This window comes from Lonchura striata, chromosome 7, assembly GCF_050655825.1.
Source record: "Lonchura striata isolate lonStrDom1 chromosome 7, ASM5065582v1, whole genome shotgun sequence".
Taxonomy (NCBI): domain Eukaryota; kingdom Metazoa; phylum Chordata; class Aves; order Passeriformes; family Estrildidae; genus Lonchura; species Lonchura striata.
Genome location: NC_140709.1, coordinates 6,144,784 through 6,169,374, shown reverse-complemented (window position 1 = coordinate 6,169,374; position 24,591 = coordinate 6,144,784). Strand labels below are relative to the sequence as shown.

General features: G+C 40.4%; 1 protein-coding gene across 3 annotated transcripts in view; it reads left to right on the top strand.

The window, feature by feature from the left end:
* The window catches only part of THSD7B (thrombospondin type 1 domain containing 7B), a 295,736-nt gene that overhangs the window by 192,472 nt on the left and 78,673 nt on the right, over window positions 1-24,591 (top strand). For all 3 annotated transcript variants that reach the window (XM_077784906.2, XM_085584846.1, XM_085584844.1), the window contains exons 14-15: window positions 7,526-7,720; window positions 11,812-12,075. In XM_077784906.2, the coding sequence (XP_077641032.2) occupies window positions 7,526-7,720; window positions 11,812-12,075 (459 nt within the window). The remainder of the gene's footprint in view (window positions 1-7,525; window positions 7,721-11,811; window positions 12,076-24,591) is intronic.

The following is a 24,591-nucleotide window of genomic DNA, read 5'->3' as shown; positions in this document are numbered from 1 at the left end:
GAATGGTCTGAACAGCAAACCTGAGGGAAGATGGGTGTAATTATTTTTATTATTTTTAAGAGGCAAAGCTATTGGATCTGCTTCATTCACGCACGAAAAAGTTCATTTAGCATGAGCCAGGGGAAAAACCACTCCTAATACTTATGGAAATCAGGATCTTTTGTATGCCCAGTTTAGAAATACAGCCTTGGACTGTTTGTCTCTCCTGGGGGATTTGGGTGTCTTTTTTGGTTTTGTTTTTCTTCCTTTTTTTTTTTTTTTTTCCTGATGAAGAATGGATTCCCTGACATAGGGTTTCCCAAAAACACTTTTCCTCTGCATAGTTGTAATATGGGGGAAAAAGTAGGAAAAGCCATTCTGGATGGATAATTTATCTATTATGTATATATGTATGGAGCTCCCACACATTAGAGTATGACTTTGCTCTTCCTGGGATTCCAGTCTGCCTACTTAGTTTTCCCACTGGGTAAATCTCTTGAAAACCCTCAAACATTTCATTTTTCAAGGCTGTGGGAGGGAAATTTTTTACATTCTCTTTCTGCCTCTCTTAACTTTAATCTAAATACAGTGTCTTTACTGTACTTACACTGTGCTGACCCTTGAATCTCAAGTCCAGTATCTTTATTTTTCTCTCGTGAGGTGGACAATATTGTATGATGGCTGAAAGATACTTAATTTAGATAACATGAATTATTTGACTATGCGTTTTTATTAGTTTCAGTCAAAGTAATTTCGGTTGCATTATCAGTTTTAGACTGGAGATGAGTAGCCAGACTTCAGACCTCAAAGCATTTTGTATTCTTATCTGTTTTTTATGGTAGAAAAGTGATAGTTAGAATGAAAAGTTTTATGCAGGAACAAAAATACAAAATCCATTGGTATTTCAGAAAACTTTGAGAGCACTTTCCATGAGGAAAATGTAGATTAGGATGAGTTGAAAAGCTGTTGAAGAGCCTGTGTGTCCCAATAGCTTTAGCTGCTGGTCCTGAGCAAAGGAGCAAGAGCAATTTGAGTCTGGAATACCAAAATGAGAAGAGCCAGAGCTGGGGAATGGGGAGCTGAGGAGGAAAGGTGGGCTCAACTCTTGAGGTGTTAACCTTGGACCATCATATTTTAAATCTAATGTTGGGGCAGTTGTGGATATGTGGATGTTTTAGTGTTGTGTTCTGGATTTACTATCTGTGCTTCACTGCAGAGGAAGTCAGTGCTTGCTTAATCAGATAAGTAATTTTCCAACTTGAGTTACTAGAAATACTGTAATGTTGTGTTTGTTTTCCATTCTCTCTCTCTCTCTCTCGTGTTATTTGGCATATTTGATTCTCTGTATTTGCTGTCATCTCAATGCATGTATTTATTGCAGGATGGCTTAGTCTTATTTTCAAGTTGTGCAATAAATAATTCATCTTAAATATAACTTGATGATAGGTGCTACAAAGAAATTGAACTCAAGTAATTTTGGTAATTGTGGGCCACAGAAGGAGGAAAAAAATTAACATGTTTTTGTATTTTATGTTCTCTGAAAGGAGCATAATTTCTATCATTAATCATCTAATGCACTTCCATTGATTTTCTTTTTAATAGAAAATGAAAGTAAAAGCAATTCAAAACCTATAATAATGTTTGGGGGGAAAATTGTGAAAGATTGTTTAGAATGATTGCATAATGTAGAAGCACTCAGATTGCAGCTATTCTCTGGACAAAGTAAATTTGAAACATTAAAAACTCATATTATTTTGCCTTCCTGGCCAGGCAGAGTCTAAACCACTTAGAATACGAAAACACTTGTATAAAAATAGTGCTCAGCATTAATATATCAATGCTGTGTTCTGCCTTCAGTGTGTGGGTGGGAGGAGGAATGGGCTTTACAGCAATGTAAAAGTTCTCTCCTGCTCCTCCTCTAACTGTGGGTAGTTGTGGCTCACAGATGAGGAGGAGTCACAGCTTGGCAAAACTGACATGTGCAGCTCAGCTCTTACAGCAGTTCAGATCCTGTATTCCAAACCAGATAACTGATTGCCTCATCCATGAATAGCAAATTAAAATTGCACTCTGAGGAGTTATTTTACATGCAAGAGAGGTGAGCCCAGTTGAAGGCATTGGATGGTGCTGGAGGTGCCCTCCCACCTTGCTGGCCCAGCTGCAGCTGGATTTCCTTCTGAGGCTTCTGTGCCTACATCAACCCCACTCACACCTTACTGCAGAGAGAATCCAGCCTAAAGAGCAGCTACAACATGGACCTTTAGTTTGAGAAGGATGTTCACAGTTTTGCATGCTGTTTTTCCCTCCCTTCTATCCCAAACTTCTCCCCTTTCCCGTTACAATCTCTTCTCCATGCTAATGCTCTGCACCTGACTTTTCTGCCCATTTCTTCCCTGACCCCTTTTCGTGCAAACCAATTCAGTTGCTTTTCTCTATCTTTCAGTTGGTATTTACCATCTTAATTGCATCTCAAGCTCATCTCGGGCTCCCCTTGTTTGTTTATAGAGCCTGTTGGTTGGGATCTTTGTTTATTCAGCGCTCTGTTTGCTGGTGGCATTTGTCAGCCCTTTAGCACTTCTGTCAATAGCATTAATAATTACAGAATGGGAAACTGGTGACCTCAGAGACAGTTTTCCTGCTGAATAACTAGCTGTCTCAGCTCTTCCTCAGTTATTTGTATGAGATTTGTGTCTGTGATGTCCTTCCTGGCATCATTTGTTCTTTTCTTTTAATGGTTATCGGATGGTGTGTTTCTGTAAGTCCAGACTTTGGACACACTTATGGCAGGGAGTGCTGCCATCCAAGGAGGCTGCCACAGGGATGGAGTTAAGTCTATAATTATGTCCTTATAGAATCAAGCCTTTAAACTTCCATCTGAGTCTCAGCAGAGCCTTATGTCTTCTATTATGTCTGCTTCTGGCCTGCTGTAATTAGGGGTTGCATTAACATACCAATAATAGTGTACATGTTCCACCTGGGATTCTGAAGAAACTTGTTATGAGTATGAAGAAGCATCAATATAGAAAATAAATGAGGTCATCATGAGTTATGGGACTATGCTTAGAGTGAGCAAGTCTTGACCCTCATAGTATTTTAGTCTCTAATTTTCTAATATATTATCCCGTAACTTCTTTTTCACTTACCAGTAGTGATATGTGTAAGCAATGATGTGTTATCTCATTACATTGAGGGATACCAAGAATAATTATACAACAGAAGTGAGGATTTTTCTGAACAAGAGGGTAAACAGCCATATTAAAATAATTGCTTTGACTTTACATGCTGGCTTTAACCTTTCAACAATTCTTAGAATTTGAAGACAGGGAAGATTATGACCTTATTTTGCCCACACCTCTTGGCATTAAAGCTCTTGTCTAGCCATATAGCTCATCCTGTTGTTCCTGTACTAATTCCAGTAATTTCATTTGCGCTACTGCATAGCTTTAGTTTTAGTGTTTGGCCTGAGTGTACCTTCCTGGAATTATCAGTCATGGTTTTCAGATGTTCTAATGACATTTAATTCCAGAGTTTTGAAAATACTAATTTACTTTTCTCAAATTGAAAGTGCCATGGTACAATATAATTTTACTGGTTCATAGTTGATACTCTCAGTCTTTAGCTTTTTACCCTTTGGAATCTGTTAGAATGCATTTTTAAAGGAGAATTGATTGTAACTTTGGTAAATGAATATGATTACAGAGGTTGTCTGTAATTGGATTTTTACTTAAGAGGAATTAAATTTATGTTATGTTTCCCTATTGAAGGCAATGCTGTGCCTGTACCATTTCATTCTCAATACAATTCCTTTTGTTAGCATCACATCCAATGCTCTTAAGTCAGGCATGAGCACCCGAGTCCCCTCAGCTTGATGCTGACACCCTGCTTTGGTGATGACATAACATCATCCAAGGATGCCTTCAGTGCCTCTGCAATCTGACAGCGTACAAACATTTGATTTCACCATCTAAAAGTTTATAGGAGAAGTGTCTGTTATTTACTTTCAATTTAGGAGCAATGTAGTTACAGAATGCAGCTCCCATATGCTTGTGTGTGCCATATGCTGAGATGCTGGCACAGACTCGCTCTTGTGGGTGGGAATGCAAAGCCAGAAGCCAGAGACTGTCACACTGAATATCCCCTTAGCAGTCCTTGCTCAGTCTCCTGGCAGGGCCCTGTAGCAGCAGAAAGGGAAATTTGCTCCCTAAGCTCTACATTTAACACTTGATTTAAGCCTTGAAGCAAAGCAGTTGCATCTGCAGCTATTTTCATTGCTCATATTAATTGCTATGTTGTGTTGGCACCTTCACAGGTGCATGCACACAGTGTGCTAAACAATTCCAGCCCTTCCCTGAAAAAAAAAGTTATTTTCTTAAACCTCTTAAACCTGGCTACTTTTCAGTTTAATTCACAATCTCATGTTTATCATTACAATCATTACAAGAGAAAGCATTTTGGTGTTTGATTTTTTTTGTGACAGCAGTTCTTTTTATATCAGTGGAATTGCATTAAAATGTCATGCCATAGTTTGGCCCCAAATGTTTAATTCCAGTTTGATGGGGTTGACTGCTGGTTCAAGAGGAAATCCTACATTTTCTCGATTTGTGGGAACCACTGTTATAATTTGAAAGCCTTTATTTGGAAGTGTCCGATTATTAGCTGTTTTAGTCATATGTTTGTGTCCATTTTAAATGCTGCAGAGATGGAAGAAATCACACATTATGCCTAGGAGGGATTTGTTGCTCTGATTTTTTTTCTCAGTGCATAGGACTGCAAATGGACTACATTTGCTCTCTGGAGGTATCCCACTTGAAAAAAACAAAAGAAATGTTGACATAACAGAAATAGCTTTGCGGTATGAGTTTATTTAAAACCATTGTGACAGAACTGAGGATTAAGGGGAAATATTTTTTTATGCAGCATAAACCACATATGAGCCAAACTAATCAGTACTTTGAAACCACTGAGGATAAATAATTTTACTTTCCTGAAGGTTCACTGAAAACAAATTTCTCTCATTTTCTTTTCAGAAGTGCCTGTATATGAAAATATTTTTCTCTTAGAAGTTAAAGCTAAGTAAACTGAGAGGTTTGCAGGAAGGAGAAATGAGGGGATTGGTTCCTGATAGAACCACTGGAGTTGAGTCCATCATCTCTGCTGCTTTCTGCCTGCCCCTTCCCAGTCTGTTCAAATGCCCTAATGGGCTTTTGCTTTATAATTTTGTTTATTTTAGCAGTTCATGCAGCTCATCTCAAGCCAGGTTTTGAGTGTAGCCAGAATCACAGGAGATCCTCCTCCTCCCCTCCTTTAGTTGTTATGTCTGTTATCAGAGTTTACATTAAATATTTTTTTCAGCCCCTTTTTGTCTCCATGCTTATACAATATCTAATCCACTTTATTGTTTGTTATTTTAATTCAACTTTCGTCTCTCATGTTTCCATTGTCAGTAATTTCTTTAAGCTCCATGATCTCTGTCAAATATTTGCCCTGATTTCATATGTCCTTTTATATATATATATATATACATGCATCTCTTTTAGCATCCAAATAGGCTCGGTGAATTCTTTGTATGCTTAAAATTGTGGCCATTTGTGCAGAAGCTGGGGGGGTTAGACAATAACTGATCACAGCAGTGTGATGGGGTGTCTGCTTTGACATTGATACCCAAAACTTCCACCACTTGTGCTGACATCATGGATGGTGTCAGGAACGAGCTGTGCTTTTCTGCCAGCTCCCAGTGAGCGTTGCAGTGGGGTGGTTTGCTCTGGAATCACAATTCCTGCAGTGTGGGGCTGGCCCTGGAGATGATGTTCATGTCCCTGCCAGCTGCTGTCGTGGTGCTGAGGAGATGCTCTGCATCCCCTTGGGCACACCTCACGTGGTCACAGCTGTGTGGCCAAGCCTGGGTGTCCTTGCTGGAGGTGATGAGGCTGCACAGACCTCGGGCACCAGAGTCCCTGAGCTGTTTAACCTTCCCAAACAGGACAATTACGCCGTGTGCCCACGCAGGGCTGTGACCTCTGTCCCGTAATGAGGAGGGGAGGGCTCCCAGGCTCACAGCTGCACTTGGGAGCTAGGAAGGGTCACAGGATTGGAAGTGAAAGCCAAGGATCAGCAATTTAGAGGGGTTGTTAATATGCTGATTTGCTGTCACTTGAGTCTAAAGAGACGTTTAACAATTGCTTGCTTTCTGCATGCTTTTCAAAATGCTGATTTTTTTCCACAGAATCTAATTACATTTTAATAAGATGTTTTTTTTTTTATTTCCAGGTGATTGCTAACCCATTCCTTTCTTCCATACAGTGCTGTAGTTAAAACCCAGAAAATCATGTGTATTCATTGCATAGTTACACCCTAGTAAATCCTTTAACTGTAAGAAAACAGAGTTCTTTTTACCTTTCTTTTCATGCATTCTTACATTAAATGCTGGCAACAAGGAAAATATATGCAGCCTCAAAAACCTGAATTATTTAGCAATTGTCATAAAATAATATCACAGGTTGTTGAAGTTATATAATAAAATCTGTATTAAATAACTTTGTCTTTAGTAGCTTTATGATACAATGTGTGGACTTGCCTAAAATCAGGGAACCCAACTTGACAAAAATCTCATGGCCAAATGCACTTCATTACTCTGTCCCTGAGTTTATTACCTTAATCAAGTCATGACCTGCCTTTGCTTTGTTTAACCTATGCTGAATTATATAAATAGCCTATAATCTTGGAGGTTTTATGAGAATTAATTATTAATGAAATGAAAGACTGTGATGTGCAGGCTATTTTTATTTATTGTAATTACTTACTATATTAATTCACTGAATTTAACAAGTTTTATCCTAGGCTTCCTGTGACTCAGATTCATACATTAAACACTTTTGTTCTTTGTCATGTCTATACAATACCAATATCCACAATGAAAAATTAATTATTAGTTCTAAAAAAGAACAACAGACAAAGTGGGAGAGTATGAGTGGTATCACAATATTTAATGGGCTCAATGTGGAGGGGCCAGACCTGGTACTTACACCTTGCTGAAAGAAGCATTTAGCTGTAGCATGTGCTCAGCCATTCCCTTCATCTGAAATATGGAAAAAATGATGGTTTTGGAAAAATAAGCTTTCTTTTATAGTTTTCAGGGGTGGTTTTTTTTTTACCCCTTTAAAGCAGTTTAAATTCCATGAGTAGCAAGTGAATCCCGACATCAACCGAGTATGTTTTCTGGCACATGACCACAGTGTTACCAATTTCTTACTTGGTTGTACAATGTACCATTGGTTAAAGTGTCCCACAACCTTTGAAATGACTGCTTCCTTGAGAATATCTGGTTTATATAATCATCTAGATAACACACTGGTCAAAAAAGAACATGTCTTTATGGTTTTTGTGGAGCTTCACTGAGTGACACATGAACAATGCCCTAAAACCAAATCAGCTTTATCCTGTCAATTCAGGGGAGAGAATCTCACACAGAACACCAGGACTGACTGCCCAGAGTGTAATACAATATATATCTATGAGAACATAAGGATTTCTGTTCCCTTGCTTGCAGCTGTGACGTGCCTGTCGGAGCAGGGTGGCTCTGCCGCCGTCGGGGACTGCGTGCAGTGGGCAGGAGCGATGCCAGCCCTCGTCCAGGAGTGCTTCATTCCCTGCAAGGATGACTGCACTTTCACTCCCTGGTCTAAATTCACAGCCTGCTCTTCTGACTGTGACACAACCAGGAGCAGGAGGCGGTCACTCACAGGTACAATCTTTTACAATATTTGTCTGATTGGGAGTAATGCCTCTGGAGTGTTGGAGTGGTGGGAAAATCCAGACAGAACATCCTTAATGGGTTTTTCATCTGGCACTGATCATTGCCAGCCTTACACACATTCCAGTACAAGAGCAAAATTCTATTTATCCACTCGCTGGTGGAAAGGTTTTAGATGTAAAACAAATGAAACAGTGACCAGGCTTCGTGCAAGTTTATCTGACCTATTGATCTGGGAAGCATGCAGAAAATACATATAACAGGAGTACAAATCAGTGTGATTTTCTGGAGGAAGTTTAAAACTGGGAGTTTTGTGCTCAGCGGTATGCCCCAGTTCAACAGGGCAAATGAATACTGTGAATAAAGAAAACCCAGTACCATTGGAGCAGCTTTGTTTGATCTTTTATATGTATTCATTAAACTCACCAGTTCAAACCATTTGATGGATCAGTCTTCCATACTGGCTGTCGAGGTTTGTTATTATGTTATTTGAATGCTGACCAAACTGAAAAGCTTTAAAACTCCTTGACGTGAATAGTTTGGAACTGCATGTTTTGCTGGGAGTTGTCTTCCCCCCACGTGCATAGTTAAATAAAAATGGATTATACTGTGCTTACATGGTTTACAAGAAATTTGCTGTTATTGTTCTTCTCAACACTCACTTCTTTTCATGTTTCTGTGTTGTGTTTGAGAGCTAATGTGTACCTGGCTTGAGTTTGCTCCTTTAATAGAGGTGAAACTTCAAAGATTTTGACTGTGGAGTAGAGTGCTAAAATTGCTGTAAGAATATCTGCTGAGATAAAAGCTGGGACCTGAAGGGCAGCAAAATGTGGTGGCCACCATTGCTCCTTCCTCCTAGACTCACTTGTCCTTGGCTGTATGGCTGTCTTCTTACTCCATTTGTTACTGCTGGAATGTTCTCTGTGTTTCACTAACTAACAATTACAGCATACATTTATACTGGTTTCAAGCTGCCATTTGTCAGTGTGGCTCATTAAAGGATAAAGATTTCTTTTTCACATAAAACCCCAGTATTATACAATGCTCTGTAGTTTCTGGCAAAAAGCATATTCTGAAGTGTTCTCTATACCAGTGCCTGTATGTTTATAATAGGAAAAATGCTTGATCCCCAGCAAAATAATAGGTGCCTGATCTTACAAAAAATATGAAAAAAATAATGAATAATTACTTACAGGTAGTTCTAAATCTGATTTTTCTTTATGAGCATTGTGCAAGTTACAAAACAGTACAGCCCTTCCTATCCCCTTGCTTACTCTGTTCTATATCAGATGGAGATCTGTTCAAGTAAGTGGACCAAAAATGGTTTGTAATGCCCAGGTTCTGTTGGTTTGTCTCCTCTCCTGCACTGCATTTGTGACCAGCCACCACCAGTCTCTCCCATTAGACCTTGCTGGGTTCCTTTTTCCTGCCAGGATGGAGCTCATGGTCTCAGCTCCTGGCCAGTGAAGGTGTCCTGAAAATCAAATGGTGAACGTGTAGTGAATGTCCCAGGTGGGGATGTGACAACGCCCCAGAGAGCAGCAAGGGACATCCAAATCAGATACTGCCTTTGGTTTGGTCTCCTTTCAAACGGAGAACTCAGTGAGACAGGTGCCAACTTGTATTTGCATAAATGCTTCGTGAAAAAGAGGTAGACCAAAGTATTGAAAAAATCTTGTCCATGGGAATTCGATCCAAAGATTTAAGGAAAATGCTATTTTCAAAAGTATTTTGTGATGTTAAGAATCCTTTACCCATGTGCATTTCACCTCTCTGTAAGTGTGCATGAATTTTACCTCTTGTCCATCATGCATATGTCTATGCTCAAGTGAATGTTTTGGCTCAATTTTAAGAGTTCATTGATAATGTAATTTAGTGGAAATCTTCTAATTGTTTGCTAAGTATTTGCTTGCCCTCCATTCAATTTTTAATAGTATAATTCATTTTACTTTGTAATTCATCATTGATTCGACATATAAAATTAGTAATTATTTAAGTGAAAGATTTAGTACAGAACATATCAAAATTCAAAGTCATTATAATGAAAACACAATTTTTAGGTGAGTTTTCAGTTAATTAATACAGTCAGTTAATTCTCTGCATTATGGATACAAAGCACTTTCTGTATTTTTAATGTTTCCTCTAATTTTTATGTACAGTGTGCACTACCTGATAATATTTAATATATGTAATGTTTGTTAGTATTCAGAAATGTAATTTAAAAAGAAAATTTATTTAATTAATGGGTTTATGTCCTCAAAAAATTTTGGAGATGGTATTTTTAGCAGCAATCTTTAAAACAGTCTGTAAAGATGATAATATCACTACCACTAATTCTAAAAATATTTCCATGTGAAGAGTATGGGATCACTGTCACTTTTCCCCTTAAAATAGGGCTTTCATAGCAACTTCATTTATTTAAGGGCAAGATTCCAACAAAACATATGGCAGGGCTAGTTGGAAAAAGAGCCAGTCACATGAGATTATTAACATCCTTACCCCTCAGTGTGTTGTGCTTTGTGTTGTGATGGCAAAACATGGGCAAATCCCAAATTCACATGTTTAGCAACAGAATGCAGAACATACAACTGAACATTCAGAGTTTGTGGCTTCTCAAACAGAAAAGGCTGGAAATGCCATTAGAGACACCTAGTTAAAGTCTCTTACAAGACGTTCCTTGAAGTATGGGGAGTTGTACCTACATTTCCTCATAAAATGTAATCATAAGTTTATCTACGAAACTATAAAGATGCTGATTGATTTTTTTTTTTTTTTTTTTTTTGCATCATTTTATGCTGGCAAATTCTTCATTCCCCAGAACTCTGGCATAACTATTTGAAAGAGTTGGGGCTTGAAGGATGGTGATATTAAGGGTCTACAGTCAGGGGTCTTTCCTTTGGTGCATACTTGTATGGAAACAGGATTGATGAGACCCAGCTTGTCTGTGGTGAAATGGCTCTTGGTTCCACACTGAAAAGGGAGTTGTTGAGTTATACAACTTATCTTTTGGTTTTAGTATCTTGTTTGCAGTGAAGAGAAAACATTTCTTCTGGGATCAAAGCTTTAAAAACCTTCTGTAAAAGTGTTTTTAGTGCATCCAAGATTCCCAAGGAATATTTTGAGGATGGCACACAGATACAGGTTGTTGCTGAAGATGAATTCTCCCTTCTGTGCAGATGGCAAATGCAAAGACATTCCTGAGCTCAGCCAGCATCAAGATTGTTCCATGGCACACTGGCTGACCTGTGCCAAGAAAAGCATTGATTTTTATCTTTAGAGGCTGTGTACAGACATTTGTTCCCTTGAACAGTTGTAGGGATGCATGGAGCTTGAACTCTCTTTTTTGCATTATTTCTTCTTGTACTGGAGACCCCTTCTCATGCCTTGAAGTCCTGCAGGAGGAGGGCATGGAGAGTGCAATTGCAGAGAGTTGTACTGCGGGTTTATTTGGGTGCTTCTGTTGCTTCCTAAAACTACTGAAAGCCTTCTTTTAAAACCTGTTGAAGGAACAGAGCAAAGGAAAACATAAAAGCAAACACAACCATTGAAATGCTTTCCAGCGCTAATAATTTACTGAGGATTATCTTTTTTCTGTTTTCTTCAAAGCATGGTTTGTGTGCACAGCTCATCTTTAGCTAATTTGTAAAGAAATCTCAAAGAAGTTGTAGCTAATTTAGGGTCTTCCGGAAGTTGTCCTGGCAACCATTGATTGCGAACAAATAGAAACAAAACAATCAAATTTTTTTCCATCAGATAATTAGGGGAAAATGATATTATATTAAATTACAAAGCAGTTTCTGGGCAGAGCATTTCTAGAGTAAGACTTTGTATTTTACTCCTTGATCTACCCATCAGAACAGTATTTCCAAGTTCTCTGGTTGCCCCTGGAGATAAGTACGTTGTCCTTGCATGCCAGAGCGCTGGCAGCAGCTAATAGATGCTTCAGAAACATCCCTGAATATTAACATTCAGATTGTCTTGGTTCTAAAGTGTTGAATTCATGCAAGTATAAATAATATGACGTGTTGTTATCAAGAGTAGCAGATGTTGAGCTAACACACCGATTTCTGTGGTTGGAACAGGGCGAAGCAGAAAGCGAGACAAATGTCAGAACACGGAAGTTTATCCCCAAGTTGAGACAGAGCCGTGCCCCTGCGAGTCCTTCACCTCCCAGCCCCATGGAAACTGGTCTGACTGCATCATCAAGGGAGCTCCATCCGAGCTGCAGCTGGGAATGCCGGCCCAGGCAGGGGCCAGGGAGTGTGGCCAGGGCGTGCGGCTGCGCGCCATCGCCTGCTACGACAGCGCCGGCAGGCTGGTGGAACCGTCTCGCTGTAGCAGTTCGGGTAAGGAGGTGTAGAGCAGCCCTCAGCACGGGTGAATGGCACTCCACAGCTCACTGTGGAGCTTATCCGAGGTGTGTGCTTGCTGGAATAGCTCTCACAAGTTTGCCCTGGGTGTTGCACACAGTTCTTTGAGTATCTTCTTATTGCGCGTTAATACTGGGGGTTTCCTCAGAGTAGGGGTCTGCTGGCATTTCTGCAATGGACGTTGTGCTTCATTAAGCACAAGAAAGCTAAAGTTGGCTACAGTGCCAGAATACCAGAGACATTTCTTTTAATTCCTTGAAAATCCCATAAAAATATAAGCTGTGGAGCAGGTGTATTTATTTCAATCAGTATTTGTTTGAAGAGATCTCCTACTTCTGCTTTTACTTGTTTAGAATTTTTTATTCCCTTTCACTAAGTTTGGAGGTTTGCATGGTTGTTTTCAATGAAGGAATTTGCAATTTTCTAGAGATAATTGTATTTAATTACAAAATGCCTGTGATGTCACCTGCTGTCCCTCATGCCAGGCACACATGGCTTCAGCAGCCAGTGGTCTCCTTGCGATTATGTACCTGTGTTGAGCTCAAATTCACAGAGTGTATTTTCATGTCCCTGCTTCCTGGGGTGCTGTCCACTCACATTTCTTGTATAATCAAGTAGCCTATATCAGAAAGAGAGCAGAATTAAAATCAGGGAGAGCAGGATGTGTCATTCCATTTGGCTGTTCTTTCTCTATTTCCATGATATGCAGTTCATTGAATGGTTTAAGTTGGAAGTGACCTTAAATATCATCTCACCTCAGGTCCCTTCCACTATCCCAGGCTGCTCCAAGCCCCATGCAACCTGGCTTTGCACACTTCCAGGGATGGGGCAGCCACAGCTTCTCTGGGAAAACTGTGCTAGAGCTTCACCACCCTCACAGTTAAGAATTTCTTTCTGGTATCAAATCTAACTCTGACCTCTGTGTGTTTGAAGCCATTCTCCCTTGTCCTATCACTTATTACAGACATAAGCCTTTATTTTATGAGCAAAATCTCGAGCTGGGCTGCTCCCAAACCACTGCTGCTCTCTAACTTCCAGCCAAAAGTCCTGGGTCAGCGTGGAGCAGGATGTAGCAGTTTGGAAGACTGTATGATGGGAGGGGGAGAAATGATGTCCCAGGAGTAGATTAAGTCATTCAGTGGGCACCACGAGTGCTCCTGAGGGTATAAGGGAGCAGAGAAATCAGCTTTCTGGAGGGTCTTCATGATCAGCAGCCTGAGCTGTGTGTAATAAAAGGGAAAAAACCTCCACCTTAATGAAGTGATTCAGTCCTGGAGTGCAGCTGTTGATGGCTGTTCCAGCTGGCTGCACAGGTTCATAAAGCAGCTTTCCATGGTTTTTGTTTCAACAGTGTGCTTTTGTACCAATTGATTATGCCTCTGTGGCCCATGAAGGAGGAGTAGTATACCTTTCCCCCACATTACCTTTTCTCCTGCAAAAAGGGAGCTGCTGGGTTTTGGAAGGTGGATTTGCCTGTGGCATGTCTTGCTCTTTGGAGAAACTCAGGGGGTTTGTCACTGTTAAAAAAGTGGAGGTTGTCTATGCGTGGGGCTTTTCTAAATAACCTTGAAGCCTGTTTTCTGTCAGTGATATTTATGTGGCATTTTTAATGGTCTGGCTTCTCTTAGGGAGGTAGTAGGGAGTGGTAGCTCCAGGGGAATATTGTTCACTTTCTTGTCTTCAGCTTTTTATGTGAGCAAAATTGATTGTGGCACTGCCCTGGCACAGGGCCCACGTCAGAGGTAGAGGGCTGGTCAGTGACTTTGGGCATAGACTGACTAAAAATGGGCAGAAGCTCCACAGGCTCCACTTCCATCACCTGGGGCCTGCTTTCCAAGGTTACATGAAGACAAGTCTAATATTTATGGTCTCTGGAGCTGGGAACTTTCAAAATGCACTTCTGAACACCTTATTGAATTAGTGATAGAAACAAATCATTATCCAATTAATAATAAGCAGAATACTTTTCAACCATAATGGAGAAGAGCAATTTACAGAAGCATGAAGAATTGCTAAGCCCTGAGAAATTATTCATGACAGTGGTTTTTTTAAGCAGCTCAGTTTTTCTTGCTCACCATTGGTATTAGGTGACCTTTTAACATTTGCTGGCTGGCCATGATTATGGCTAATTAATCCATTGTCCTATGTATTGAATGCCAATCACTGTGATATCTGGGCATTGTTCTTGTATTATGAGGTGGGGATAAGCAGGTTCCTCTTTTACTCCTTTCAGGTCTTCTGACTTCTCTTTGTTTCCTGCTTTTTCCTTCCTTTCTCTTGAACCAGAACAGAAATGAGAAGTTTTAAGACTTAGAACTCAGTTCTTTGAGGGGTCCTTCTGAAGAACTGCAAAATGTAGAGAGAGGTAGGGGATGTAAATTTAGCCTCAAGAGTAGGAGTAAAATTGTCCAAGATTTGGTAAAGTCCCGAGTACATGGTGTAAGACAACAAAAATGGCGTAGAACAGAATATGTGTTTGTAGCTTTTCTGCAGAGCAAACTCTAGGCTTGTGCCTTCTTTCTGCAGTGATTTTCATTTTCCCTGACTGAAACCTTGTGAACTTGGTCTCAAGTAAGGTTTATTTCCCTTGGTCAGTGTGACCTATTATGTGAGAGTATCAAAATTGTCAAGTGAATGTATAGTTCACTTGAGTCTGGTGTAGAAATAAATTGCTCAGAAGGGTTCTGTTTCTAAGGCCCTGCTCTGATGCTGACTTTTTGGAGTGATTCTGCATTTGCAGCTTGGAGGGCGAGGGGGGAACCTAAACAAAAACCCAATTCAAATTGTACATCTGTGTTACCTACAAGTTTAGACTCCAACTGTCCTAAGCCTATTATCTGCAAATATATTAACCCTATAAGTGTGCCTGGAGGAAGAGACCTCTGCCCTGACCCACCAGAGCTGAGCAAGCCTGGTGTCAGCAGTGGGCATGCTGATCACCACTGGCTGATTTACCCATCCTTACTGCTATTTAATTGTGTATTAGCTCATGGTCATTAGGTATGACAAACTTAAAAATACAAATCACAGGCTTTTCTGAATCTTACTCCTTTCTATGCCAAATCTTTTCTCCAGGAAAAAAGTACACTTTTTTTTTTTTTTTTTCATGGCTGGCTTTTTTGATAAACTGCTTTGTTTTGGTGGTGTCACCTTCTTCCTTGATCACCCATTCAATAAGCTTGAGAAATGAGTGATTTGCACTTTCCAGTGGAGCTAGTGATTTTCTCTCTGGTTTGGTTCACCCTTTTTTTCTTTCATTAATTTGGAAATGCATCTCTGAAATCATGGATGGAGGTAACTACCTCCTAACTGCATTACAAAATTATAATTGGTAGTTTGCCTCAATTTTCCTTCCTGTCAGAAGACTTCATATATTGTGCTTAGCTCACTCCTAGTTCAGAAGGTCTTCATTTTCTAACTGGGTCTGGAGCATCCTCTTTGGCCATGGAATTGTCCTTTTAATTGCAGTTCATCCGCTTCTCAATCTGCCATCTGAGCTGCTCATACTATTTTTGAATTTCCATCTCCTTTGTTTTGAACGATTTCCCGTCGTCCCTTTGCCTCCCTTTCTTGTGTGCAATGCCAACAGGGTTTTTTTAATCTTAGAGGAACATAGGGTGCCTCATCTGTTCCAAATCAAAGCTGGAGATTTCTGTGCACTTGCATGGAGGTTCTGCTTTTGATCCGACGGGCAATTTATGGAAGGCAGGAGTTTATGAAGAGTGCTTATCCTATTCAAATTCTGCTGTGCTCACAACAACAGGAACCTGGAAGAAAAAGACACCACAGACAAATAGATCCTGGTTTTAAATCACACGGTGCTTAGCTGTGACCTGCACTCACCTTAAAAAGCTTTAATTATCTCTGAATGTATGAAGGGCACAGCAGGGATGCTCAAACACCTCCTTATTCAATAGTGCAGTGTCTCCTTCTGTGAGCTCCAGTTGCTGGTGGACAAACTCATCCTAAAATAAAAAGGCTGGGATTGACTCCCCCCATTTTAGGAGAAAATTAGCTCTTTTCAGGTAGTTTTTAACCCCTAGATTTTAATAAGCATTCTGCAAATTTGTATTTGTGTAGCTCAAAAAGCTACAGAACCTAGTGGTTAAAGGAATATGAATCAGGTGTGTCCTGATCTGAAAGCAAACTTGCTGCTCCTACAAGGTTTTGGGGGAAAAATAAAAAAAAAAGGGTTGAAAATGCAAGATTGAATAGATGCTTGTGTATTTTTGGAAGTGTATAAAATTCAGTAATTACTGTGGTATACATTTTTGTACATTTAGTAAATTTTATTTTGAAGAGTGAAATTGTAGAAATCCCTGATTTTGAAAACCTTCAGAAATAGAAACTTTTCTGAACAGACGTTTCCCTGTGTTTTTGAAAATATTCCAAAGTTTAATTTCATTCTTAGTCTGAGTGACATTTTATATTGAAATTTCAGTTTCTAGTACAACCTGTTGATTTCAGAACCCAGCTAGGCTCTCTGTAATCACTTCCCAGAGATAATACAGACATCCCTGTTTTATCAACACTGCAGCACAAATCCAAAACACAGCCCCATACCAGAAACTGTGAAGAAAATTAACTCTATCCCAGCCAAAACTGTCACAGTCTCTCTCTGTGGCCCTTTTATTACATGACTGGATTTTATTAATGGCTGTATTGCTACTGTAAAGCTTTTCAAACACTGCTCAAGGAAGAAGTTTCAGATAAAAATTCACCTTATTTTCTGTCTATCCCATCCCCTGACATGGGAATTAAGTTTGGATCACAGGACTGTCCTGCCCTCAAGACCCCACTTCAGGACTCTCTGAAGCCACTGCCACCTTTGACTGTTTTCTACTCTCTCACAGCTAAATAGCTTCTAAATGTAGTCTGAAATCCGGGCTGGGTTCTGCTCTGGACTCTCTTCTGACATTCCTACATGTCTCCTTGGGGGTATGGTGACACTTTTAATTACAGCTGTGGCTGCCAGGAGAGCTGTAACACAGACACAGAGCCTGGGAAGGACCTGGCCTCCCTTTCTTGTTTGACTACAGCATTTTTACATATTGCTACCATAACAGTACTCAAAGAATGATTATTTATTTGTTATATTTTCCTCTTTTTTTGGGTTTTTTTTTTTTTTGGTTGTTTATTTTTTTTTTCAAAATCTGTTCACCATAAGAAAATTTGGCCACGCTTCTTCCTTTATGGATGTTAAAAGACTTATCAAATGAAGTTGGATCACAGGACAACTGTTCAGACATTGAGTTCTCTGTGTTTTCCTGGCAACAGAATCAAAGATAAACAGCCATCAAAAAAGTTATTTCTGAATGGGTCAAACTGGCTATCAAAGAAGCATATTTAAAGTAAGGTAAGACGTCCCCTGAGGCATTAGTACACAGAAATGCACATTCTTCTAGGTCTTTATCTTCTAAGAAAAAGGAAGCATGCATCTTAAGAAAAAATATTTAGAGACTTGGCTTTTGGAGCAGCATCCTCTGTAAGTGCTGCATTTAGTCAGAGTGATGTCTGTTGTTACTCTTGGCTCTAAATACACATCTTTATTGTTTATCTTCTTGCCCAAATTTCTTTTATGCTTTTTGCTGCATTCCATAAAATGACCCCTTTGAAGAAGTGGCAGTGCTAGACTTTATGAAGGAATGGCTCTTTACTGACCTCAAACAGACTTTCTCATGTTTGGCATTCACCATCAGCTGCCTCTTGCTGGACCACCTCTGCCCACCCTTGCTCATGTCCATCCCTTTTGTTTCTGTTGTTAGGCTCAGGGGATCTTCTGTTTTGTGGGTTTTTTACAGCTTGATTAAAGCTCTTGCATGGGACTTGGGAATGTTTTTAGTGCAGAAATTGTAACTCAGTGTAGGAATAGTCCGTGGGAGCTTTAGGAGGGCTGTGATAGCAGGTTAATGCACTGGCTGATCTTCTGCCCTGATTTCTGCAGCAGGCTGGGGAAAGAGAATTTCCTTGAAATGTGGCCCGTCTCTTTGGCCTTAATAACACATTTGTCACAAATACAGCCTGTTATGAAGCAAGGCTCTAATAAAATGTACCATACAAAGATAGGCTTAGAATTAACATTTTTCTCTCCCTATATGTCATTCCATTTAATATGCTATATTGGAAGTATGAAGAAATATTTAGCCTAATCCTGCTTATGAATTACATATTCTAGTCCTAAGACCTCTGTACTTCTACTGCTCATGGAGAGCTTCATCATCCCTCTGAGATGTGTGGCTGCACTGGGAAGTGACATGGTAGTAGTTCACAGGATTCCTCTCATATCTTATATGGGGGTTTTTTTCAGTGTTTTTTAACCTTTTTGCCTTTTATGCAGCTCTGATGAGCAGGAGTTTTATGCAAATAAATAGATGACAAATAATTTTTGAGTGGAGAGTGACAATTCCATATCTTTACCACTGCTGGGGAGCCCTTTGGCAGCTGGACATAGTAGGTGCTGTACTATAAGGGCATTAAAGGGTTAAATGTCTGATGCATTCTGAAGATTTTCAGAAGCAACTTAATTAAAATTAAACTTAAACTTCAGCTCAGTCTGTTCTAAGGATTATCCCTGTGATACTGATGAATAGTAGAGAATTTATCCTACTTTAGTCTGTTCGTGGGCCTGAAATACACTTTAATAGCTCGCTGTCCTCCAAGGTTTGCAAATGAGGATGGTGTAAATTAAATTACTCAGAGGCTGGTTTGCAAATCTTCGAATATCCCTCAGTGCAGACAGATATTCCCACTGTGAAATCTTGGCTCTCATTTGTATTTGGTAACATGGGGGAGTGACCACTAAAAATAGTGTTATTTAACAGAATTGCATTGCCTTCTGCTTCTGAATTCACTGAAGTCCTCCAGCACAGGAGATTGAACTGCACAACCAGAGAGCTCAAAGTCACACTGCAAAATTGAAGCAAAAGTCCATCAGAAATTCAGTACATCAATACTCTGTGCTGGGGCCTGCTAGTGTCACAAAAACGTCCTGTTTCCCTCTCAAGGTTTTCCATCATATAAATGAGTCACTGCTCTCCCCGTGCCTGAGCTGTGGAGAACCAGGACTGTTCCCTCCTGCAAAACAGAGGTTTTGTCAGATGTTTTTTATAGTACAGCTTTATTCAAGGAGGTCAGATACTTCTGCAGCAAGGTGACCTCTAATAGGTGGAGTGAAACTCCTTATTCAAGCAGATGGGACCTGGCAGCAACTACCTGGATTTTGGGAAAACACTCATGGATCTTCCTGGTGCAGGTAATGGTTAGTGGCATCCCTAAACCAGCACCTCTGTAATTAAAGTGTGCAGCTGGGCTTCTCATTTAGTGTTGATGGGGGAAGGAATTGAGGCAGAGTATTGATTTTAATGTATTGATTTGGGGGTCACTGTGTCACTCACCTCCTGTGGCAGGGAGGGGTCACTGTGTCATTCACCTCCTGTGGCACTGGGGAGGGGGCTGTGGAGGTCACAGCTGGCTCACAACCTTCCCCTGCCTTTCCAGTGCCTGTGTGTCCTGCTTGTGAACAAAGACCCTCGAGTCTGTAAATTAATGAACTAGGAATGTACATTTAAAGATATTTTTTTTTCATGCTGCTGTGAGCCCTCTTGATAATATTAATTGCACACTGATCTAATTAGTGTTCCTGTCTTCTGCAGAGTCATCTGCTGGTTTATTTTGTCTGAAATAAAAGCAATATTGTAATGCAGAATACATGCTAATTATCAGGATGCAGGGAGGAGATGCATCAGTGTGTCCCATTCTGTCAAATAAAAGCCATAATGTTGTCCAAGGCAAGTTGTCTTGTTGTCAAGCAAATGAGGCTTGTCTGTGTCTTGGGGTCACAGCTTGGCAGCAGAAATGAGGTGGCATATTGTGTTGACAGTGCCCAATGTCATGGCTTCAGAAACTGGCAGAAAGATGCTCTCCACAGAAGGCCCCAAAGTCTGAAATTGAGTTTCTTAGTGTGCTCCAGCAGAGCCTGAAACCATTGACCTTCAGGACAGACGTGATTTACTGAGGGGGCTAGATACTTGCAGTGACATTTGGTGGCAGCTTTCTCCCACTGATGGACCCTTGACTCTGGAAGATTCTTCCTGCCTGGTCCAAATTGCCCAAGTCTGTATTGATCTTCAGAGCACTCTGCAGTGCACATCTATTTTCAGAGCTGCTGTGCCATCAGGCCTCTGAGAGAAGTCAGGTGTAGGAGAAAAGGGGATTTGATGGTCTGTGCACAGTTTGTGTTCAGCTTTAAAAAAAGTCTTGTTTTCTTGCATAAATACAATAATAACAATGGAAAATAAGCACAGTTTTGGGTATGTTTTAAAAAGATGCTTGTACTATTAATTGAGTAGCCTGAAAAAAAATGGTAAACAATCCATAATAAAATACAGTGGGCTGAGTCTTTTTCCTGATCTATAGAGGATTCCAAAACTGCTAAGAAAAAAAAAAAAAAAAGCTACTCTGTTTTATTTGAAGAAAACAGATGATTTTCCCAGTGGCAGAGTGATGAGCAAAGTATACAGAAAACCACAGCTGAGCTACTCCCCTAACTGCTATTGATCCCAGTGGATGGGTTTTTATTTGAGTAAGGACTTTGTTAAGATGTCAGAGCTCCCAAGCAGCCAGGCCAGCCCTTCCCCATGGGAGAGCAGCCCTGGGAAGAGGGAGCATCATTCCCACAGTTGGTTTTGGAGCCTGGACAGACTTGTGCAGTGCATTTCTGCCCTCCTGCATCACATGTTCCCTGTGAGATGAATGTACACTCTGAAGTTCTATTTATTTGCTCTATTTATTTGCACTCAGAAGGCAGCAGACGAGACTCCTTCTCTGGGAGAGCTCTCAGCTTGTTCTGCAATCTGTTACAAGGAAAGTGCTAATTAATGAAGATTTCCTTATTGAGTTAAAAGATTAAATATATCAACTACCAGGGCTTGTATCTAATGCCAAGCTTGGAAGTTCTTTAAGGAAGAAAACTGTAATGCAGAATCAAAAGAAATTAGAAATCATAATGCAAAGTCAGCATCAACTCAACTGCCTCCTCGGGATTTATAGAGACTGTGAAATTGAGCAATAAAACCAACCTTTGGATGAATTTCAATAACAATAATGTTGAGTTAAACTTACCAGCCTTTTTTACAAGTCCTCTCTGGTCTATTTAGAATCTCTAATCAGTCTGCTATGAGATAACGTGAGCGTGTGCATCTTTTGTTGAGCAAGTAGGAATGAATTAGCTAAGGGTCCCTTATTTGAGCCTTGGAAAATATTTGATGTGGAAGTTATTTTTGCTGGGTTTTTTGGCTGTGCATTTACTGAATGTAAATTAGATTATCTCCTAAATTTCTCAGCAAACTAATAATGTGTAAAATCTCTCAAATCCTTGTGTACTGTAAAAAAAAGAAGATTAAACATTTGTTCTGTGGCAAGATTAAATCCTTTTCAGCTGCAACTCAGGTTTTTAGCAACTTAAGTCTCCCAGACTTACTATGCTTAGTTCCCTTCAGTTAATAATTTTCTCCCTTGAAGCTGGATTTAGATTTTGAGCGGGGATTATTTGGGACGAGGTGCTCCTCTTGCAGCTCACAAGCTTCTGGAGCTTTTGTTTGTGCCACGTGGCCCATGGCCAGTGGCTGCCTTATTCTTGGCACACTGGGAAAAGCCTCAGCCATAGAACTATGATCACCTGGTGGAGTATATTCTCTGAGCTGCAGTCTGTATTCCATGCTGAGTTTTAACCTGAGGTAAAGCAAGAGATTTGCCTTGCAGGAGATCCCAGAGCTTCAGCTGAGCAGAATTTGGCCCACCAAATACTGTGGTCCACCAGGTCTCCTTTATAAAGTCTTTAGCTATTAAATTTTTAGCACTGCTTGGATTTACTGGTGTTATTTTGTGATATTTCACAGTCAGTAATCAAGTGCATGTGAATATTAATTGCAGAATGAATCAATTTTTTTCCCCTCTACCTTTGGTCTGTGTAATTAGAAACATTTCTCCCGCGTCACTGTCCACTCTGCTGCTCTCTGGTTTGTTAAAGGGTGATCTCTCCTGTCCCACAGACTCCAAGGGAAATTAGCAGTGTTATTACCAGTGGCAGCTGTGGTGATGCACGGAATTGTCCCTCTCACAGTAATGACCTTGAGTTTTATGAAGCACCTCAAGGTTTACTAACAAGGGTAGAACTGCTAGAAGTTTGTTAATTGAAACCATGAAATATGTTAAGAGAGGACACAAATGAGTTTAAAGCCAATTCAATTAGAGGTGCATCTGTTTCCAAAGCTGCTGGAGAAATGTTTATTTTCACACCACTTTTAACCAGCCTCCTGGAATGCTGCTGGCATTGTTGTTTAACGCTGAGTGCAGACCTTGCACCCACAGAAAATTTGTCTTTTGGAAATGCAGCAGTCAGGTGGAAGCATCCCTGATGTTTGCTTGTAAACCCACTGATGTCCTTCTTCTCCCAGCACAACTCCCCCAGCCCATCACCCAGCTGCCTTCTCTTGCCTTGGCTCTGTGGGGTGGCACAGCAAAAGTGGGACAATACAAGTTTTTGCCCCACGTATTTTTGCCTCTCTGACCCTGGCACAGGGGGCCCAGAGCAGCTTTGGCTGCCCCATCCCTGGAAGTGTCCAAGACCAGGTTGGACAGGGCTTGGAGCAGCCTGGGACAGTGGAAGGTTCCTGCCCATGGCAGGGGGGTGGAATAAGATGAGCTTTGAGGTCCCTTCCAACCCAAACCTTCTGTGGTTCCATGACAGCCACCAGACCGTGGTCCTCACTTTATCCACCTGCTGGTGCTTTGTCTCTGGGCTGCACAGGAGAATTGAGGTGAGCCAGGGCTGCTACACTGTGTGTCTGAACCTTCCCAGGACATCCTGTGTCATCTGTGGGTGCTTTGTTTATTAGGGATGCTTTAGAGGCTCCATTTGTGGCTTGTTGAGCAACAAGCACACTTGTTAATGAATAAATCATAGTAAAATGGGCTGTGCAGCCTAGGTAAATGTATTTGTTCATCCCAGTACATTGACAATGTCTCAGTAGAAAAACAATAGCACTTAAATGTAGAAAAGGCTTATTTGGTCATCCAGATCAATTTTTCCTGCCAATTCCCAGTAGCATGTTTCAAAGTGCCCACTTAAATAACCTGGTGTGACATCTGTGTGTGCAGCTCCAGCTCTGTGGTGTTCAGGAGCCTGCTGTTGGCCCAGGTAGAACAGAGGCTCTCATCTGCTCTCTCTGAATTAAATGAGCTTTATTTTAACAGTGTTTGAGATTTTGAGGAATAGTAATAGTAATAATAATTTTAAAAAGGGGGTTAAAGGAAGCTTAAAATAATTAATAGTAATTTTTAAAAGGAGGTTAAAGGAAGCTTCAGTAAATAATCTAAGAATACACGGGAAGCAGGCTGAACACGACTGGGAAGTAGAGAACATCTTTTTCTGTGGAAGGTTTTGGACCAAACAATAACAATTGTTTGATACCAGGTTTTACAGAGGGGGAAAAAATGAGGGATGTGATGGATGAGTGGGAGATGTAAGGATGACACTGACAAAACCAGCTGTGTAAACTCAGCCTTGAGTTGGTCTCCCAAGCTGAGCAACAGTAGCCCAGAAATGTTATTTACTTTATTCATATTTTGTTATGGTAAGGATATTTCTCTGGCTAGTGGCTTGAATGTAGAATTCTTTATTAATGGATTTTAATAGCACATTGGCCTTGGGGTTTTTGTTTGTTTAGTATTGTGCATCATGCCAAAGCTACAAGTTTTCTAGGCATGCCAAAACTAGGATTACTGTGAGTATTTTTAGTCCCCTGACAACAGCAACTTATTGCTTGGCTCCTACTGAAAAAAAATAACCTGATCTCACAGGCAATGGATAAGCTGAGTACAATGTTATTTACTACTCATCATAAAAAGATAGCCATAAAGGCATTCTCTGTCTGAGCAGAGCGGGCACATCACAGGAACTATTTTGGAGGAAAATTTTGGTTGAATGAAATCTTTGCTCTATGAATAAATACCTTAGTGTAGGATTAACCTAAGTGGTTGATAGAAGAGTAATGGCAGTCTGTGAGGAGAGCTTGAAGGAAAGTTATGTTCCCATCTTGATTTTGTAGCATTGCTCAGTATGGAGAATCAGCTTCCTCTGGGCAATATGGAAGTGTAGGGCTCTCTAGCTGGCCAGTATTTGATTATATTTGATGTAATTAAGAAATATGGGTGAGGAAACTCAAAGAGGAATGAGCAGCCTCTTAACAATGGGATGTCTTTGGAAATTCTGTGGTTGAGGGATCACAGCACTTCCTGGGGATGGAATACAGCAGGTTCTTCAGTCTTCACAGGAAAGGACCTTTTAAAGGTCACCATGTGAACCCAGTGAGCTACACCAGGTTGCTCCAAACCCCATCCAGCCTGTCATTGAACACTTCAGGGATGGGGCATCCACAGGGTCTCTGGGCAACCTGTGTCATCATTCTGCCATGTTCATTGTAAAATCATCTT